At 39.3% G+C, this 21,068-nt stretch overlaps 1 protein-coding gene across 4 annotated transcripts in view; it reads right to left on the bottom strand.

Annotated features, from left to right (window-relative positions):
• Nucleotides 1-21,068, bottom strand: part of Fbxw7 (F-box and WD repeat domain containing 7) — a 170,493-nt gene that overhangs the window by 31,157 nt on the left and 118,268 nt on the right. The window contains exon 1 of one of the 4 annotated variants that reach the window (XM_051157385.1): nt 18,558-18,903. The exons of the other annotated variants lie outside the window; for them this stretch is intronic. Within the exon in view, the coding sequence (XP_051013342.1) occupies nt 18,558-18,704 (147 nt within the window). The 5' untranslated portion in view covers nt 18,705-18,903. Of the gene's footprint in view, nt 1-18,557; nt 18,904-21,068 lie in introns of those variants that run through there. 4 annotated transcript variants of the gene reach the window in all.

Genomic DNA, 21,068 nt, shown 5'->3' with positions numbered 1-21,068 from the left:
AAAGTTAGGTGAAAAACCCACTAGTTAAGAAATAATAAGTAAGCAACTAAGAAATGATAACACACACACACACACACACACACACACACACACACACACACACACACACACACCAATCTCCCTTTTGTGGACCAAATTCTGGAAATACAACCACTAACTGATGGGAGTGAAATGGGTATGGCTTCTCATCAGTGTTCTTAACAGGGTCATTTCAGGGTAACCCATGCACAGCCCTATCCCTGAACCACTCAGCTCACAGTGAAGTTACAATGTTCTTTACTTATTAGCCAATCTACCTTAATTCATTTAAGAGTCTCACAAGCTTTCTGTACATGAAAAACTTACAGCAATGTGTAAGTAGGCATGAAGATTCCATTTTTTTTAATTTTAGTTGAAAACACTGACTATAAAGGGTCTGTTTCAACACTCACACTTGAAGTGATATATACAAGCAAGCTGTGTTCTTGAATACAGTGCAGTGGGGGAAAGGCGCACAGGGACCTCCTAACCATTATTAAAATGCTATACTCTTCAATGCACTTCAGGGAGGTAGAGAGGGATACGACCCTTAGTATTCAAAAATGGACAGTTTGCTTGGAATTTTTTCATCTTGTCCTACCTTATACCCCTCTCTCCTATGCCTCAGGACCCAAAAGTTTCTTTCTAAAATATGTACCTCACTACTGTTCATCACATGCCAAACTGGGAAAGGGCTACACTGAAGTCCAACAATGGTCCCCTGAGGAGGAGGGAAGAAAAACCTAAGTACAGAAATGTTAATGGTGGCCATCTAAATACCCTGTAAGCTTTCCCCTTCTTTCCTTACCTGTCCATAAACAAACAGGCTTGACCGCTGAGCATCCGTGTGTGCATGAGCACTGTACTTGGAAGGAGTGCGGCTGTTCTGTGGGAGGAGGGAGGCAAACACACTAGGGAATGAACACAGGACGCTCATATCAGCTCCAATATACTGAGCATGGTTCTAGGAAACAAGCGGGCAACTACAAGGCTAGATTCATTTGGAATGGTAGCACCTAGGAGACAATTTTTCGGCCAAAATAGTAGGGTTGAGCCTAGGTTCAGGTTCAGTAAGGATACGGGCAGTGTGTCTATGCTAAATAATGGTAAAAGGTGAAAGTCAGAGAGGTGAAAACAGGCCAGAACATGACGGATCTTCAGAACACAATCAAGAGTTTGAAAGTGCAATGCAAGTCTTTTTTTTTTTTTTTTTTTTTTAAGATTTATTTATTTATTAAGTATACAGTGTTCTGCATGCATGTACACCTGCAGGCCAGAAGAGGGCACCAGATTTCATTGTAGATGGTTGTGAGCCACTATGTGGTTGCTGGGAATTGAACTTAGGACCTTTAGAAGTACAGGCAGTGCTCTTAACCTCTGAGCCATCCCTACAGCCCCCCATTTTGGTTTTTAAAACAGGGTTTCTCTGTGTAGCCTTGGCTGTCCTGGACTCACTTTGTAGACCAGGCTACAATGCGAAACATTAAAGGGCTTCTAAAATGGAACGACTTAGCACAACTTCCCTGTAATAATGTCTCCCCATATTCTTTTGTGTAGTCTCAGCAATGTAAAGTTGAAGGTCATCACAAGGTGACCGTTACTTTTTGAAATAAGAGATATAATCAGGTCTCTGCCACACAGCACAGGACCTGAGTCTGCATCACCGGCACCTGGTACATAAAAGCCGGGCCAGCTGAGACTGCGCCTGTCTGCAACGCTAGCGCTGGGCCAAGAGGGGGAAGATAGAAGAGCCCTGGAGCTGGCGGCCCAGAGTGCCTAGCGTCAGCCTCAGTGAGAGGCGGTGTCTCAGAAACTAAGGTGAAGAGCTAGAAGGGACTGTACCCAATGTTGAGTTCTGACCTCCCCACTTGAACATGAACACACCCCCACACGAAGAGACACGGTAATGTATATTATATATTACTGTGTACCACTTGTAAGTACCAGTCAAGGCTCTTTACATCTACTAATTGAATTCTGTGAGAACCAGGATGTACCATTACAGGCCTACTTCACTGCTCTTCTGCTCTCTGTGTTCTCATTTGACAAGTTACTTTTTTAGCGAGCAACTGGGCTCAGATAACCCACTGATACTGTCTGAGTATCTGCCAGTGCTTGTCCTAGGAAATGTCTACTACAATAAAAGATGTTCTTAGCTTCAGTTACTGGAGTGAAAGGGCATTTCATCGTCAACTACTCTGTGACCATAGAGGAACACAGAGCACAATCACAGAACCTCCAGTTAAAGGAGACCTTCAACCAAAGTGCTCTTACCCTGGCCTGGCCAACAAGTAGTCATCAGATCTGCTCCGCAACGCTGTGGTTTGCTATGGTTGGCTTTGACAACTGTGGTCGGGTGCCAACATTTGGTGGGTAGATACAGAAAGTCAGACTCAAACACTGAATTTTTAGAAATAGGCATTTCTTCTCATCAACTCAGTGATTTTCTAGAATTTAGAATAACAATATAGTTTTATTCAATTTCTTTTCTTTTCTTTCTTTCTTTCTTTTTTTTTCTTTTTTTTGAGTCAAAAGTCTCACTACATAGCTCCAGCTGGCCTGCTAAGCAAATTTCTGAACTGCTAATCATGAATAATGCCTGTGAATACAAAGTTTCTTCACTTACTTAAAACACTGAGTAGCCACTCTCCCTTGGTTGTAGGCTAATAATCAAAGCACCACCAGCGTTATGAATGTTCATCAGAGCAATCTTTTGATGCTCGTCCTCACTCTCTCAAGTGTTCAAGCATCTGAGGTACTGTCAAGTGAGCAGGAAAGAACCCAGCGATCGCCCCACTATGTTTAAAAAGAAAGGAAGGTGCTAAATATTCATATCAAAAACACCAATTTACATTTGAAGCAGTCACGGCGTGTATAATTTAACAAATTGCAGGAATTACAAGTAGCATAATGCTTACATGATCCCTACCTGTTCAGAAGACTCTAAAGACAGTTGGAATACAAAAGCACATTGCTGGAAATAGACAAGCCATTAGTAAGAGTTTGACATAATTTTCTATTTATAAATTCATTTAAAAAATTAGCCCGTGGTCTAAAGATAAAGATGTCTACCGATAAATACTTGAGGGCCCCAGATGTCTAGAGAATCACTTTAGACAGTTGATTCCTGGCTTCCAAAGGTTCTTTTTTCTGGAATGGTATCCTCAGCTCTCACTCCATTAGTCACATGGAGGTGTGGATGGAGGACACATGATGCACACATGATGACACATGGTGCGGGTGATCTGAGACTGCTCTGGATCTGGACGAGGAGGGCGGCTGGGTCATATTCCTCAAGCCATATGACAACACATATAATTAGAAAGATGAAGAGATAAACATTTCTAGAAAATGCATGTGATAATATTTTATCCTAAAACAATAAAGGGAAAAATACTCACTAGATGTAAAATGACTGAGTGTAGTGTCCCTTCAGTGGCTATAATCAAAGAGGCTATATTTGTATATTATTCGTTTTTAGTTTGAATAAGCAACTCCTTTTAGCCAAAGATGCCCTTTTATAAAGGAAAATGTTCCCTGGGAAGAGAGCTCACTAAGCCAGGCCCCTTCCAGGTGCTTTTGTTCATTAGCTCCTGAAAACTGTACAACAGGCTTAGGAAGAAGAGGTCATGACGATGACCCCTATTTCATGTGAGGAAAGAGGCCAAGAATTCACTAACTTCCCCAGGGACAGAAAAATATGGTAGTCAAACCCACGCCAATCATGGCCTCCAACTATAGAATGAAATAAAGTTCTCTAAGTTAAGGCAAGAAATACTGATAGTTCAGATATTCTAGGATGTTTCTCGAGCTGTGTCAACATGCAAAGGTGTCATATGTGGACGGTCTCTGTATCATAGCCATGGCAGACACAGACAAGAGACAAACTAGCTACTAGGTAGCTAGCTGTATGTGCTCACTGACACACTACATGTATGAATTTACCTAAAGAAGCAAGATCAAGATACACAACTACTGATGTCCCTTGCTCAGAGCAACTTCCTTTATTCTTGGCATTACATATATTAAGACTGGACAGACACCAGTGGGCAGAGGAAGAAAGCCTAAACTTGTTCACAACATATGAAGTTTGCTTCCTTTTTCTAATTCCTTTAAGAGCATTTAAAAATCAAAATGTTATTTTTTTTAATGTGTGTGTGCACATGTGTGTGCACGCACCTGCTCATCTCTGTGCATATCACATGTATGCAGGAGTCTGTGGATGCCAAAAGCAGGTGTCAGAGGTACAGGTGGCTGAGCCACCAAAGGCGGCTGCTGAAAGCTGAACCCAGGTTCCTGTCAAGAGCAGCAAGTGCTCTTAGCTGTTTCCCCAGCCCTTTGAAGAATGGATGTCCAACCCCCATTCCTTCATGGTCCTCTGCTTTATTTTCTAAGAAAATATGAAGGACAGTGGGGACCAGGATACACGGAAGGATCTCCAATGACACATCTTTTCAAAGAAGCTGCAAGGTCTTCTGTCCTTACTGAGTGACACGAGCCCGAGGAGCAACTGACAGAAGTGACTGAGCCCACTAACTAACCTGAGAACCCAGCTCTAAGTGCTGCGTGTTGACTCCTCTGATCTAAACGCACAGGCAGGAGCTGAAGCAGCTCTCATCTGATACTAAAGAATTTCAGTTTCACATCCAACCTAACTATACTATAAGGAGAATATACAGACTCACAGGGTTCCCTATATGGACTCACGTCAGACATTTAAGTACATGCACAGTATAAAGTGGCTATCTCCTCCCCTGCACCTCCCCATCTCCAAGGCTTTACTATACGGCCTAGGCTGGCTTGGAGCATCTACACAGCCCAGGCTAGCCTGACTCTCTCTCTCCAGTAATGGGCATAAGCGCACCTGGCTCTGGCCCTGTTTCTTGATTCTACCACATAAATTCTTTCTCTAAGAGCAAATCCACATTTAATAAATGCCACGTTTGTCCCCTCCAATGACAGGAAACGCCACTGTTAGTAAATGTAATGTTAGTCTCTGTAAGCTTATGCAATACTTTATTATCCTGTCTCTCTCTATCTTCATCTGACTAGGCTGTACAATTTTGACAAACAGATTTATGTGGCTATTTTAATTTCCAACAGTCACTCTCATTCAATATGTATTCATTTTGTCGCCTGTTCTGTATTACCCAAGGTAACTATGGACTCAACTTCATGGCTCTAAATTATACTGTAGGAGGGTAAGAAAGACAATAAAGCAAAAAAAAAAAAAAAAAAAAAAAAGGGGGGGGGGGCGGGACCTAAAACTCTGCTGTGCGCTTGTGTGCTGGCGAATGTTAAGAAGCATGAGCAATGTTCACGGTTTGTTCTAATATAGGTGTGTTCAGAGATGGCTCATCTCGGGACTCAGCTGGGTAATGGGGTGGGGTGGGGGTGGGGGGACACCCTGCGTGGCTAGTGGCACAGAATAAGGGTAGAAAAACAGGCAAGGACCAGATTATGTAAAACTTTCTAAAAACAATTGTTATTTTAATATAAAAGCAATAAAAAGTTAATGCTGGTTGTCAGTAAAGGAAGATACCATCAGATAACCTTTCCTGAAAAATGACTCTGAATGCAAGGATGAAAGCAGGTGAGATGACTGAAAGAGGATATGGGCACACCCCGTGATGGATCTGCCACTGGACAGGCAAGAAGCAATGGCGGCTGGGACTAACTGCGTAGTAACAGACACACAGAGATGAACAGTCGAGCTGTTTGGACACAAAACTGAAAGGACATATTGGGGGCCGATGACAGAAACAAAGGAGAGGGAAGTATCAAAGACAGCATCACTTTTCTTATCTGCTTGACCAGAGTGACACAACAAGGACTGGCTTTGTTGTTGCTGTTCGGCTGCATCTGTTTTCTGGACGATAGAAGCAAACGAACATGAGATGCCTCTGGGACATCCAGACAAGGATGTACCATGTACCAACTGGCTCTGAAGCTCCAAGGTCTGGACTGAAGAGGAAGCACTGAAAACCGTCTGCATGAAGGTTACTTCTCATTTTTTTCCCCACCATCCCCCCCTTCTAAAGCTGCCAATCACAGTGAAGCCGGAACCTTGTCATGGTGTGAATACGTATGTGTCCATCTTCCTAATGAGAACATAAGTTTCATGGCAGCAGTGAGCATTTCTATTTAGATGCTTCTGTTATCTTAGTTCTTCCCAAACTTCTTGTACAAACAGCATATCAACAAACAAAACTTGTAAGAGATTATTGGCAATAAAAGGTATACTCTACCAAAGAAACACACACCTACAAAAATTTTAAATGTTAGCTATTTAGTTTATTCTATTATATATTACCTATATACTATATATTTATGTATTTTCTCACTAGGGAAAAGTTATATGTCTCAGGAATATAATTTGGTACGTGATGAAAATGCAATGAAATGGCTTAGAACTTCCTGTACCTTTAAAAATGCCCAACTGACTATAAATTTTCACTATAAATGGAACATACATTAATAGTATTTATTAATGTATAACATTTCCTAAAAATCTATCTTTTTATTTATTTACATACATTAACAGAATTTTGTGCCTCTACTTTATTAATCAAAATAAATAAATAAAAGCATGAAAGTTAATAGCAAAGATGTTGTAACAGCAAACTCTGAAATTACCTATCTATATTTTATGTAATGTGCACTTATATACTTTAATCCCCATTAAAAATTAGAGTTCAATTTACATTATAATTAAAGTGAATACTGTACATTTTACCTACAATTGCCTAGCTGTATTTTGCTTTAGCTGCTCTTTTTTAATCATCTTCCACTGAGACAGGATATATATATAAAAAAAAAAAACTACAGTTAATAAAGGAGTCAAAAGGAGCAGGGAGCTGTTGAAACACTGGGGTGATGTGGCTTTTCTTCAGTCTCGGCCTTGGCTAGCCTGGCATACACTACGCGATCAGAGCAGCACCAACCTGCTGCAGCCTCCCAAGTCCTGAGAGTGCACGTGTGTGCTACCCTGCCTGGCTGACACTCTGTAAAAGTACATATTGACAGTTATTGTAATTTGACCTCATACCGTTTTATGAGTAAGAAAAACAAGCACAAGATATTTCAACAAAAGACACACCTCTCTCTTCATACCATTTCTGTCTGAACTTACAAGTACGTATCACACATGTCATTTTAGTTTTATTATACTCAACACCATACCCACAGATTTCCAATTCTTCTGTCATTTTGTCTTCTAATATTTTAACATCATATAGCAAAACTGAATGCTACTATACTTTTTCAAAGCATACGCTCCTATATACAGCTTTAAAATTTTAATATATTTAAAATTATGACAGCAGAAGCTGGTAAGAGATACTGAGGTTCAATGCTTCTCATCTCATGTTAAAGAAGGATAAATATACTAAAAGAAAAAACTCATCAGATGTTTTTGGAGTTGTGGCTTGTCACTTATTGCATTTGTATTAATTAGGACTCTAAAAAGGTCTGTTCTATACAAGGCTGAACAACCCCAAAAGCTCTAAATTCATGACAATGACCTTGGACTTTCTCAGAATGATTTTTAACACACTCTGTCATTAGTAAAAACCTGCTCAAACACATGCCCCATCTGCCAGCAGCCCATCTGCAAAAGAGCTTCTTATTCTTGTAGCCAGTACAACTTCTGCCTGCTTCCTCCTCCCGGGCTCTGCACACCAGCTGTATGGTAATGAGTGTGAGCAGCTGAGAGACACTGCACGATAACAAAGCTTATGGGAAAGCGGCAGAACATGGCTGATCAGCTATTAACCAGACCAGAATAGTGTTTGGGCATCTGTGTGAGGGGAGGGGGCCTTCATACATGTAAGCATGTTAAAGCGTGGTTCCTATAAGACTAAAATATAAAAGGATGAGGAAATCACGGTGCACCAAAGAAAGGTCTAAAGGTTACAGTGTACTTGCTACTATCTGAAGCTCATTCTTCAAATGCGTTTGAGTCTCTTCCTGCACAGTCACCAGCACCTCTTTGATCAGATCACTTTCAAAGATGCTAACAAGTATGCTCCGTTTCTTAATTACTGAATTTGAGGGGCTTTAGGAAGAGAAAGAGTTTCACATTTTAAAATCAGAAATGGAAGGTACTGTCTAGAGACACTGAAGGAAATGGCAGAACACATGAGCCAATAAATTTGGTTTTCAATTTTTGTATAGCACTTGTAAAAATTCTATTTAATGCTATTTCAAGCCAACACACTTATTCTGGACATGTGGGAATCCCCAAACAAAACACAGAGATGTCACATATCATTTTCTCATTGATATAGACATAATGGGGTTACTTTTTATACAGGGTAGTCACACTGAATGAATCTACATAATGTAAGTGGAGCCAAGTCACATTAACGTTCTATAGGCAGTGATTACCAGTCACTCAGCAAACTAAAAGATAATTGACTATTCAAAATTGATGCAATGCATTTTCTTTTAAAATGTTAAAAATATTCAAAATACTAACTCTAAAAATAGTAAACAGTAGTAGTATATCTGAAATAAAAGTAAAATATATTGATACTGAGAACTGACCTCACCCTGTAGCCACTCGGGCTTGAGGACAGTGAGCTCTTGTTACAGAGCCACACTTCCTATGGATTCTTCTGTTTGACCATCGCAGCAACCCTGTGAGGTAGTACAGCCCTTTCCATTCACTAGGCTGAATTACCAAGGCTCACTTGGTAAACAAAACAGTAAGAACTCATAGGCAGATCTGGAGAGCGCCATCATCCATGCACTTAAAACTCTAAGCTATTCTGACATGAACCAACAGAGAAGACCGGGCTTGCTTTGTTCTGTGTTGTTTCCAAATGTGTAAAACAGTCACAGGAAGCACTGAAAACAACAAAGTGATAGATGGGAATACAACTGCTAAGTTTTCTCTTACTAAGAATCAGCAGCAGAAAAAAAAAAAAACTATACCAAAAATTTGTAATAAAGTGTGTAAAATATTACCATATTAATACTGAAAAATAGTACATACCGATAAAGAATCCTAAAGTAAGACTATATATTAATCTAATTTTTTTATTTGCTTGATAAGCTGACAAAAATTTCCCTCACATTCTTCAAAGGCTCTTATAAAACAGTTAACAAACTGCTTAGAAGTTTGCCAAATTTCATGAATTAATTTAGTCACATCGTATTGTCTAACTACAGATGAATTTTACTCTTTTAACTATCAACATATTCCTTGACTTCAAATACAAATTAAGGATAAGTTTTTGTAAAACAAGAGTTTTACAAAGTACACCTAAGAACCTGAATTCCACTTAACAAAGCAGGATCAACTGTGAGTTTAAAAGTGAGATATACTATTATCGTTCATCCAGGAACAAGCCAGTAACTCCAACAGCTTAAAAATCTTCAGATTCAGACAAGATTTACCAAAGCAGTACAATACTGCCCCTACACGGTCACAGTAGTAGTAACAGTGACAGTTTAAAATCTAAACTGGTAAAGATTTCTGAGGAAGACTGGAAGCCAATTGCTCACAAGTGAACTATTACATGTGAGTCATTCACACACACACACACACACACACACACACACACGCACGCACACACAAATGTAAACAAGCACAAGGAAAACAAATTCTAATTTCCATACTCAAGAGCAGTAAGGAAGAAATGTAAGGTGATAGAGTGTTATCCAGAATTACTGTATTTCATTTCTTCTCAAAACAAATCTCAAAGTCATCACATGAAGATATCACAACCCCAAACAAACATGTAAACTCCATATAGTTTTAGGATCAGTATTTAACCTTTTCTGTCTGGGGTTTCTCTAAGCTTACACTTGTTAATCTCAGGTAAGTGGCTACTATTAACTCAGCAGAAAATTGCATATCACATTTCAAAAACTCTTAGTTGTTTTTATTATTATTTAACTGGTTGGTTCATGAAAGACAAACTTATGTAACTTTTCAGAAAAGTCAGAGAAAGCAAGGGCATTTTTGACCCAGGAGTAATTCAGAAGCGAGTCACTGGAGTGTTACTGACAGGACATTAAAGATTCTCAGACAAAAGTCTTGTTATAAAAACACAAGTAAGATAAAATCATGTATATTGTTTTAAGAGAATCCAAACTCTATTTTTTATACTGGAGTATCTGAGAAGCAGTAGATTGTATATTCTAATAAGGACCACAACAATTCAAATAGGTAAAGTGCACGTATCCATGTATGTGTGTATACTTACAAGTGTATAACAACTTTGACATGAATTACTGAGAAGTAATTTTAAAACAGAAGTATATAATAAAAGAGAGTCAGCAGATGGCTTAGCAGTTATGAGTGTGTACTGATCTCATAGAGGACCTGAGTTTGGGTCTAAACACTCATTATTAGGTGGCTCACAACAACCTGTATGTAACTCCAGTTCCAGGAGAGCCTACTTCTGGCCTCTGTGGAGATCTGCATGCATGTACAGAAACACACAAACACACACACACACACACACACACACACACACACATTTTTAAGTGTATAATAAAAGAGTCTGGGGGCTGAAGAGATAGCTCAGTGGTTAGCAGCACTGGCTGCTCTTTCAGACGATCTGGGGTCAATGCCCAGCACCCACACAGCAGCTCACAACTGTCTATATAATCCAGCTATAAGTAACTTGACACCCTCACACAGACATACATGCATGCAAAACACCAATGCATATAAGATAAAAATACATAAATAATTTAAAAAATAAAATAATAAAATAAAAAGTGTCTGTCCACAGAGACTTAAGATAAAGCTTAGACAGTCCTGACACTTCCAAGGGTGTCCTATTTCTATATGTAAATGATAGTTATGAATGTTATGATTCTACTGACTTAGTTCTCTAAACTTTGAAGACATTTGCATTCTTATATGGCTTTTTGGATTTTAGAAAGGTAATGTGGCACATGCACTACATATAACAAAAAGTTCTAGCGCATTACATTAGTAGTTCTGCAGCAAAATAAATAACCACTTAAGTAGGTATTAAAGAAGTCTCTGAAGTTTTGGTTTCCAGGACTTCGTAAGTTTCTGGTGTGCAGGCAAAGGATTGTGAAGATTTATTTCAACTATTTACTTTGCCAGGAACTTACTTCCACGTTTATTTTTAGCATATTTTTTATTTGCTTCTCTCATTCTACAAGTCATGCTAGTCAACTCGTTTATTTGTTTCCCACCCTTCCTTCCTTTCTTCCATTTGTTTTTTCAAGATAGGGCTTTTCTGTGTAACCCTGGCTGTCCTGGAACTCACTCTGTAAACCAGGCTGGTCTTGAACTCAGAGATCAGCCTCCCTTTGCCTCCCAAGTGCTAGGATTAAAGGCATGCGCCACCACTAGGCCCAACTCATTTGAAACATCAGTTCCAAGTGTATGTGGCCCCACCCTTTGATATTAACCATTTGAACAGCTTGCTATGGGTAAGAAGAGATGGTTCAGTGCTTCCTCAGTGTGGTTGTAAATTGTGTATCATGTGCTACTTTAATTTGCTTTATGCTTAGATTTAACAATGGAAGTAAAACTCAGTACTAGTAAGATCTGATGGCAGAAATGTCTAGAAAGCAACATCATAATTACATATTGCGATTACTGTATATGAAAAATGTAAAGATGACTTGATTTATGAAGAGGTTCATTCAAGGTTCTCAACTCTGTTCCACGTACTCAGTATCTTTGGTGGGCAAGATAAAAGGGATCCTAGCAGCAGTATAAAGAAAACCCTGTCTACTATGATGCGGTTGACGAACTTGGTTCCGGCTACTCTCTGTTTACTGGCACAACACAAGGGGATAATCTGCAGGAGCAGAATCAATGTGAGACAAGATGTAGGCACAAGCTACAGCCCACATTTCCTGTCACCCTCAGGTCAACTGCTTGGCAAATACCATGTTTGAAAACTGTCTGAAGTCCTCTCTTAACTGTTGATCCCCCCCCCCCCCCTGTACAGGGGCCCATTTAGGCGGTTTCCCTTTTATATTACAATGGCTTGAAGTTTTACCACAGATACAAGATGCTTAAAAGATTGTAGGTGGTTTTCTTAACTTTTAAAAAATCTTTGTGTAGCCCTGTACAAGAGCTTCTATTTATAGCCAGTGTCTTGCATGTTACAGAGACTCTGTCTCCCCAGGAAACTCAGCAGCTCCACTCTGCTCACTCATTCCTCACGCTAACCAACTTGCAGCCTTATAGGACACGGAGGCTCCAGAAACTCGTCCCTTCTGTCGTTGCCGTGGGGCTGTGTGCAGAGGGCACACTGAAGGAGCAGTGCTGCCACCTCCTCACTCTGAAGCCCTCTCTAGACTGGCTCCTACCACCATGCTGCACTGCCTCTTCTTCCAAGCATTCTGCTTTTGTCTCTTTTAGCCTTTTCTGACATTTTCAAGCCCCTGTACCTCCTGGATGACTACACTGTGTATTTGTTTCGCCCTCGCTTTCAAAATTGGTAAGTAGTAATTACTTTTAAAATTAAGTGTCAAACTGTATCTGAGTTTGGTTAAATTTAGAAAATGAAAGATTCAAAATCACAGCTGCACAGTCATTTCAAAACACAATAAACAAAAACATGACACATTCTAACAGTACAAAAACTCCTAGAAGAAATTTCCAACTTTAGCAGCTCTTTCAACAAATCAGTCACACAAATGTTTAGACTAACTCCCTCCTGCACATCACTTGCAGCATAAAAAGTACTGGTACCAACCTGTGTGGTCTAAGAGTTGATAGCCTAATTGAAGGCAGCAAAAGTTTCTACAAAGTGTCACATGGCACCCCTGAGCAGCCCAAATCCTGTCAAGACAGAAACCAGCACAACTCCTGGGGAAGGCTTAGTAGGAGATGAAGATCCACAGGTAACACGAGGTAGTTGATGTGTGTTTCTCTCTGTTATATATGTCTGACTATACACTCAGCTGAAGGTTCTGGAAACAGTCGCTGAATTGTGTGGAAGCCTTATTGAACTGCGATCGGCCACCACGGTATCTTAAGAAGACTTAATAAAACTATGATGAATGAAAGTTAATCATGGCAAGGATGGAACTGAAAAGAAAGAGGCAACAAAGGTAAGCCTAGAAAGTGGCTAATTGACAAAGCTATGACAAAAATGTTAGACTAAGTAACACTGTATAAGAAACAGGCAAGTATCTCTGGCAGCTGCTGCTGCTAGCACGAGAAGGACTCTCATAGCGGAGATTATTAATAGCAGTACACTTTGGGAGAGGCTGCCATTAATACTGTAAAAATACCTCACTAAAATCCAGGAGTGTAAGAGTATAGTGTGAAATAAAAACCAAGACACTTATCAGAAGACCAGCAATAAAAGGGCAACATTGAATCAGAATACATCTTTGAAATCGTACATGTGTGCAATCTATTTGGACAAAAACACAGAAGAGTAGAAAATTCTCACATTTGGAAATACTGCAGGTGGCAAATCTATGGCAAATGTCCAGTAAAGAAGACAATCATCATGAACAAATGATTTTGGATTTATTTCCATGTCTTCTTCATGAAGTGTGATAATATGTACTTAATGGAAATACTGGAGCAGAGATCACCTAAGTATATCCATAAAATGTCTCAGTAAGGATAAACAGGCTTGTGACTGTCTTTATATTTTAGTAACGTTAGAAAGCCCTTGGATATTTTATAATTGGTACAATTTTCTGGAAAACAATTTATTGTTATCTACTAAGACTAGAATAAAGTTAGTTATTTACCAAATAATTTTACCTCTATAAATCTGTGCATGTTATGATTATAATATTTTTGTAAAAAAATAAAGAAATATTTTTGTATACATATGACCAAAGCCTGTCACTATTCCAATTAACAATTGTAGAAGAATCAAGGCACATTCATGTGGCAAATTAGATACATTACAGTACTCATGGTCTTGGAGAGACACGAACAATGTTTACTATTAAGAATGGGTCCAACTGCTAATTTTGTTTAAAAATAATTAAATATTTAAAACTATTGTTTTAATTGTTTCTGAGCAAATAGATTTACTAACAATTTAGGAAATTACAAAGAAAAATAGTTTATTTTGCATATACTAAGCATGCCCTATTTTTGCGATGTAAGAGGTATTTAATATTAGAGAAAAATAAAATTTCACTATATGAGCTATTCAATTCAGATAACTTGGGGAAATATTACATTTATAAATTCAGGATGGTATTAATTTGTGCATTTGCTTTACCAAGAAAGGCCCTCATGATTGTCATATAGTTTTCATGAACATGCAAAATCTCTATACACATAAATATTTTACTACAAATGGGATAATTAGCAACATTTTCTCTATAATAATAACAACAATAACAACAACAACAACAACAACAACAACAACAACAACAACAATAATTCTGGCAGATCTTTGCTGAAAAATTCTAACTAGCTGGTCTAAAGCCCACTAAAAGAACAAGATTAAAATTACATACAGCCTAAACTAACTTGTCTATGCACACAAAACAACCCATTAGGTTATGTCTGAAAGAACACTAAAAACTTGAATACAGCTTTCTCTCTATTAATGGCACAATGATTGAGAAAAAAATCCAAACCCAAAACAATGTTGCTGAAGAGGTGCTATGACACTTTTGTCCTTGTGCAAAGCAGTGACTAAGGCTGTGGACAGGAAGGACACTGTGCCAGTGTGAGGGAGACCTGTCTCAACGGCTGCCAGCTGCACTCAGCCAATCAGGTATGATCTCTGGCTAACAAGGCTACAATGAACAAACCAACAAGTGACATAAACATTTCAAGATTTTAATGAGTAAAACTGTTTCATAACGCATGGCTTAAGTTAAAAGCCCTGAGGGTGACTGCAAATGGACTGTGCTACAAGAATTTACTTTTAGCAGTAAGATGCTCCCAGACTTATCTTCCAAATGCAATTATCACAGTAGTTGCAAAGTGTCAGGTGTGTAAGGAAAAGGTCTATATGAACCACAAAGATGGTAGCAAGGAGAGCAGGTACCCGTAAGATCAGCAAAGAGATTGAATTACTGGCTCCACTGGTCACCATGAAACCAGGCAGAGGTCATTTGTTTGAGTCCCCAGTCCCTAGTCCACTAACTGGGGGAACATCTTGGTTTATAGTATTTAGCTCACATTTAAGTCACCTGGGGATTAAATTGGAAGAAAAACAAAAAAACAAAAAAAAACAGAAGAGCAGTGTTGGACCCTTTCAAATCAACATGGTGGCACACACCTATAAGCCTGGGACTAGGAAGGTTGCAGCAAAAAAATTACTAGTTCAAGGCCAGCCTGAAGTACACAGTAAAACTGCCTCAAGAAACAAACACAAATGAATAGCGACAAAGAACCCACGAGCCCTCTCCTATACTCACGCCACCTGTCACCATGCTCTACCCCACTTGGTCGGCCGTGCTTCTATGCCACACAACCCAACGTCACTCTGCCGTCACCATTTGGCCATTAGCTAGAACAACCAGATGTTTAAAACTCTTATCTAAGCCAACAATTGCATTTCATTCCAAAATTTCGTACAAAATAGTAACACTTAAGAATAATTCTATGCAGGGCGTGGTGGCGCACGCCTTTAATCCCAGAGCTTGGGAGGCAGAGGCAGTAGATCGTTGTGAGTTCGAGACCAGCCTGGTCTACAAGTGAGTCCAGGATAGTCAGGGCTACATAGAGAAACCCTGACTCAAAAAGCCAAGATGATTAAGTGGCCCAAAGCTAAAATAAGTGAATAAATGAGATTTATACATTAAGAGTGATTTTCTTCCAACATATTAACTGTAAGAGCGGTTTTCTTCAAATATACTAAGATTCACCAATATTTCTCTTAGTAAAATGAAAAAAAATTGTCTACATTCTTGCTTTAGATATGCTCAAAATATAGAAAAATAATGAAATTGAGATTCCAGGAATATATTACTATCATAATTAAAAGCATCCTAATTTCAAAGAAAAAAATAAAGCAACTCATGCAGTACATCTGTTCTCCCAAAGAATAATCAGAGCTTTAAAAAAATTACAAGGTATATTGCTAAACTTCTTTATACTAAGAATTACCTGTAGAGCTTATCTTTTAAGATTACTTTTACTGATTGGGGGGTGGGGGGAGAATGCATGTTAGTACAGGAGCCTCAGAAGCCCAGAAGAGGGCGCTAGAGTCTCCTCGAGCAAGAACTACAGGTAGGTTGTGAGCCATCTGATGTGCAGGCACCTCTATAACAACAGAATGCACTATTAAGAACTGAGTCATCTCTTCAGCCCCCTGAAGAGCTGGTTTTTAAACAAATATTTTAGCTGATGGGTTCTGCAATGCTAAGTACTTTAAGTCATTAGTGACTGATTAGTAGCTAATTTGTTATTTATTTACTGCTACAAAAAGACTCATGGTCACATACTTTAGGTGGGAGCCTAGAAAAACTAATCAACTAGACTGATGTCGTACTTGGTAAGATAAACACATTTTCTTAGTTTTTATACTGTCATGCTTTCAGTTTTGTTCAAAACATTAGCCCTGCAAACATTAACTGACTCAGCATTATGGACGGGGTATCCTGTTCTCCACAACATCTGGCATAAGACACCATCAGCAGCTAGATGGCATTTCAGAAGAATTCTCTCATAAACACTTAAAATATCTGTCATAGATATCCCAGGGAGGAGAGTTAGTAAACTAACAAAGATAATATGAGTCCATTTAAAGTAACCAAATATGGAGAGAGAAGGTCTCCTAACTGATGTTCCCAGGAGTCAGAACCAATGAGTCATGCAACAGTCAACTACTAGCAGGCAGACAAAAACTGAACGTACTGTTGTTTTTGTAAAGACTGTTGTAAGCCTTTAGACCTTTTTTTTTTTCCTTCTAATTTTCTAGTACAACTTTTATTTCCATATTTAGTTTATCATGGCATTGCAGGTCTATCATAGAGCATTGTACGGCTCTAACTCAGCACAGTAAGCTAGGAAAGTCCGAGCAGTGACGTAAAAAAACCGCAGGAAGGCCGCAAGTCCTTGTTCATTCTTCCTACAGGAGCAGCTTCCATGTAGTTTCCAAACAAATGCCCTGTGACACAGTCTCTCACATAATAAAACTCCCTAGGTTTGCCACAAAATAAGAACAAGAGAATAATATTAACTTGGTTATTAATTTTTAATTGTTTAATGTAAAAAGGACCTCATGTTTTTATGTTTGGTAAGCTTTCTTTTTTAAACTTAGTTGTGTTGGTAATTTCTTTTACAGAAGGAGTAAATTAATCACTTATTTTACTAATGGCTTTACAGCTGTTAGAGGCCTCTTGTAAAATCTCAAATGCGAGCAGTGACCTCACTCCATAGAGGCTCTCAAACTAACAGGTGGAAAAGACAAGGAAACTACGAAGACAGAGTAAACAGGAGAGGAAGGAAGACTAGAAGAAACAGGACAAGAGAGGTACTTGTATTCTGTTTTCCAATTTTAAAAGGCATTGTTTTAACTTTGGTTCCAACATGGCTGCCACCTGCTTCAGATAGAAGTTGAAATCATTCAAAAGGAACTAAGCTACTTAGGAAAAAAATTACAATGTTTACTTAAATCTAAGTAAAAAGAGTCTCTACATAGACAGAACTATTTGTTTGGGTTTGTTGTTGTTGTTTTGTTTTCGTGTTAGTATTATGGGTTATTCTACTTGTTTCCAACAGTCAAAAAAAAGTAACTTTAAGAGATGTAAGACAGTAATAACATTGATTAAACCAGTTCTCAGTTACTTCCAAAGATAGCCAGGCACAGACACAGACACACACACACACACAGACATATACGCGTGATTCAGGTCTACTGTGTTCAGGATTATAAATGTATTTCAGATCTATAAATACATCACTCTAGTAAATAATTCAAAATGGCAACAGCAGCTAAGTCAGAAGAAACACGTATCGCTAACACCAACAGCTTCAGTGGGTAGTGCTGAAAAACATCCTAGGATCTTATGGTGATTCTACATTAACACTAGTTCTGAACATCCAGGTTAGCGTGGGACGTCTATATATAAACTCTACCACACAGCAGCATGCTACTACTGTTCCAGCAAAAAAGTGACATCTCTCTTAATTTATTAAGTTTTAATTCATGAAACAGATTTTAAAAATAACCCAGCTTTAAGGGCCAAAGAAGTCTAAGGACCTGGAATGCTCTTTGAACTAGATGCTGTATTTCCCGCAAGTAAGGAATACCCCAACGGCAGCTTTTGGTTTACCATCAATATAAAAGCTACAAAACTGAGACTGAATTTATTTATCAGCATATTTCAAGATGTATCTTTTTCACATTTACCAGTCTGAAATAAGTTTACAAGATTCTAATCTCATGAAAAATAGAGGGGAGAGCAAGTCACAGTAGAGAGCCCTGCCAGGCTCCAGATCATCTGTAAAGTTACTACTGTGTGAGCTTTCCCTGGCAGCACAACACACTGTGAGCTCTCCTCACAAATACGCACACGGAGCCTGAAGCACTGCTTTACCAGAAGAGAAATGGCACTTAAATAAACACTCATGATTCCAAGCGTGACAGACTTACCCGTCTTCGACAGAAGGGCAGGCCCTGGGCTATGATGCTAATGCTAAATATCTTCATCACAGTCTGATGTGGAAGAGGCTCTTTTGTACTTTTCAGATCGACAGGAACCAAGCCATGGCTCACAGGAGCCTTTCCCGGTTTTGACATTTTACACTTCTCTTGGCTGATAAATACTCTCTACATGTAATACAGGCACATTACTAAAACGCTAACCACCAAATTAAAAGGAAAAAAAGTCACTAGTAGCTGTAAAAGGCTGACAGCCCAAGGCCTGCCGCTGCTGCTTTTGTCTTTCAACCTTCTCTTTGCGAGTGCCCTGACCTGTCTGAGGCTTGCTGAAGTGCAAACTGTCCTAGAATAGCCAGGAATTATAAACTCCTGAAGTGAGCGCTCCTGCTCCTGCCAGTCAAACAGCTGGTGAGCTCCCACAGCCAGTGAGTGGTGCAGACAGGAGCAGAGCAGGGCTGGGCTGCGGCCCCGGGAGCACTCCTCCAACTAAGTAACCAAGGTGCTCCCTAGAGAGTGAGAAGTAAGATTTTTCTTTACAAATTCAAAGCACACACAAGTCTACTTTCTCTTGTCTTCCTTTCTCAAATGCCACCACAAATATCTGAAGAGTGCTTTGAGTCTATTTAAATTTAAGGAGTTTACGCATGTTAAAAACCTCAACCTCATTTGTATTAGTAGGTGTTCTTTTCAACTATTTGCCAGTGTGTCTGCTTCCCTTTCCATACAAACCGTTCTTTATCTCCAGACAGTAAACACACTCTATCTCTGTCTAGATCATCTTACTAGACAGAATCATCTTACTAGAGATTACCAATCTCTGCAATTCTGAAAAAGTCTCTGATTCCTATTATAACAGCCACATGACTGACTGGAGACACATAAATTGTCTATTATTTATAACCTATAATAGGCAGTGATCACAATCACATGTCACTCCTCAACAAGAACACGCTCTAAGAACACCCGGTAGTGTGTATGGCATTGAGTACACTGACACAGATTACAATAAAGGACTGGAATGTTAGGTGGCGCATAGAAATTCTTAGTGCTTAATTTCTCCAACATATCAATTAGACCAATCTTCCTAAACTCACAGAAGGACTGGACTGTAACATTTATTTCCAGGGAACTTTCAATAGCTCCCTAATGCCTAAGGTCCCACTGGAGACGGACTCCACCTGAAAGTATCACCAAACGAACTGTTGCATCATAATCTCCAATAGTTCCTTAAACTAACCTCTTAGGCTGACCTCAGTCCTGCCATGTAGCCAGAAATGGCCTCAAACTCCTGATCCACCTGCCTAAGTGTCAGAATTACAAGGTGAGCCGCCTTGTCTGGCCTTTTTTCCCTGCTCCTACTTTGGAAAGATCAGTCTTACTCTGTAAGTAATCGGTAACTGATAAAAAGACAGTTTATACATGAGAAATATTCCTAGCCTTATCCTAATGCTATGTTCTTAAACCAGATCTTTCTCTCTAATATCAAATTTTGAAATGCAGTTGGATGTGGTGATGCATGCCTGTAATGCCAGTGGGATTACTGGGAAGCAGAAGCAGGCAGATCTCTGTGAGTTCGAGGCCAGCCTGGTCTACAAGGTGAGCCCAGGACAGCCAAGACTACACAGAGAAACCCTGTCTTGGGAAAAAAAAAAAAAAAAAAAAGCAAACAAAAAATGCAGTTTAAAATGCGAACTCAATGGCAGCATGTAGGAAAATTGGAATATTGTGGGAAACACCATAACTGCTATGAAAAGTAGTATGACAGTTCCCTAAACCTATAGGCCAAGTCAACCTGTCACTCAGCATTTCCACTTCTGGAGACATGCCCACGACTCAAGAGCAGGGACTTGACTAGAAGGACCATGACTGCAGCATCACTATTCACAACAATCACAAAGTGGAAATGACCAAGTCAACGAAGAGCTACACGCATACAGTTGAATGCAGTTTTACCGTCAAAAAGAGAATTCCAGCCTCGCTACATCATTGAAAATTGAGGCTATCACACTAAGTAAAACAAGTGCATTAAAAAGAGGCAGACACAGCATGACTCCAAAGACATCAGCAGCATGTGGGAAAGTCCAGTTCAGAGACAGAAAGCAGAAGGGTGGTCTCCAAAGCTGTGGAAGTAAGTATGTTTAACTGCTACAGAGTTTCAGCCAGAAAAGATGAGAGGGTTCCAGAGAGGAAAAGTGTAACTAACCATAGTGCAATATTGTGAATGTGCTTAGCGCCACTGAATGTACACGAACAAGGTTAAAACGTTATATTTCATGTTAAAGGTATTCAACTACAGTAATAAGTTTAGAAAGTAAATGAGAGTAGACATGTACAACAGAAGTCCTTGATCCCAGGACTGGAGCCTTGGCTCAGTGGACTAAGAGCTCTTGCTGACCAAGCTTGGCACACACCCAGATGAAAAGCTGGGTGTGGTCCCCTGGGAGACAGGAGGATGACTGGGGATTGTTTTCCTCTAGCCTAGCTCCAGGTTCAGTGAGGGAT

Source organism: Acomys russatus, chromosome 15 (genome assembly GCF_903995435.1).
Source record: "Acomys russatus chromosome 15, mAcoRus1.1, whole genome shotgun sequence".
Taxonomy (NCBI): Eukaryota; Metazoa; Chordata; class Mammalia; order Rodentia; family Muridae; genus Acomys; species Acomys russatus.
Note: the sequence above shows the minus strand (reverse complement) of the source record. Positions and strands in the feature narration are given on the sequence as shown.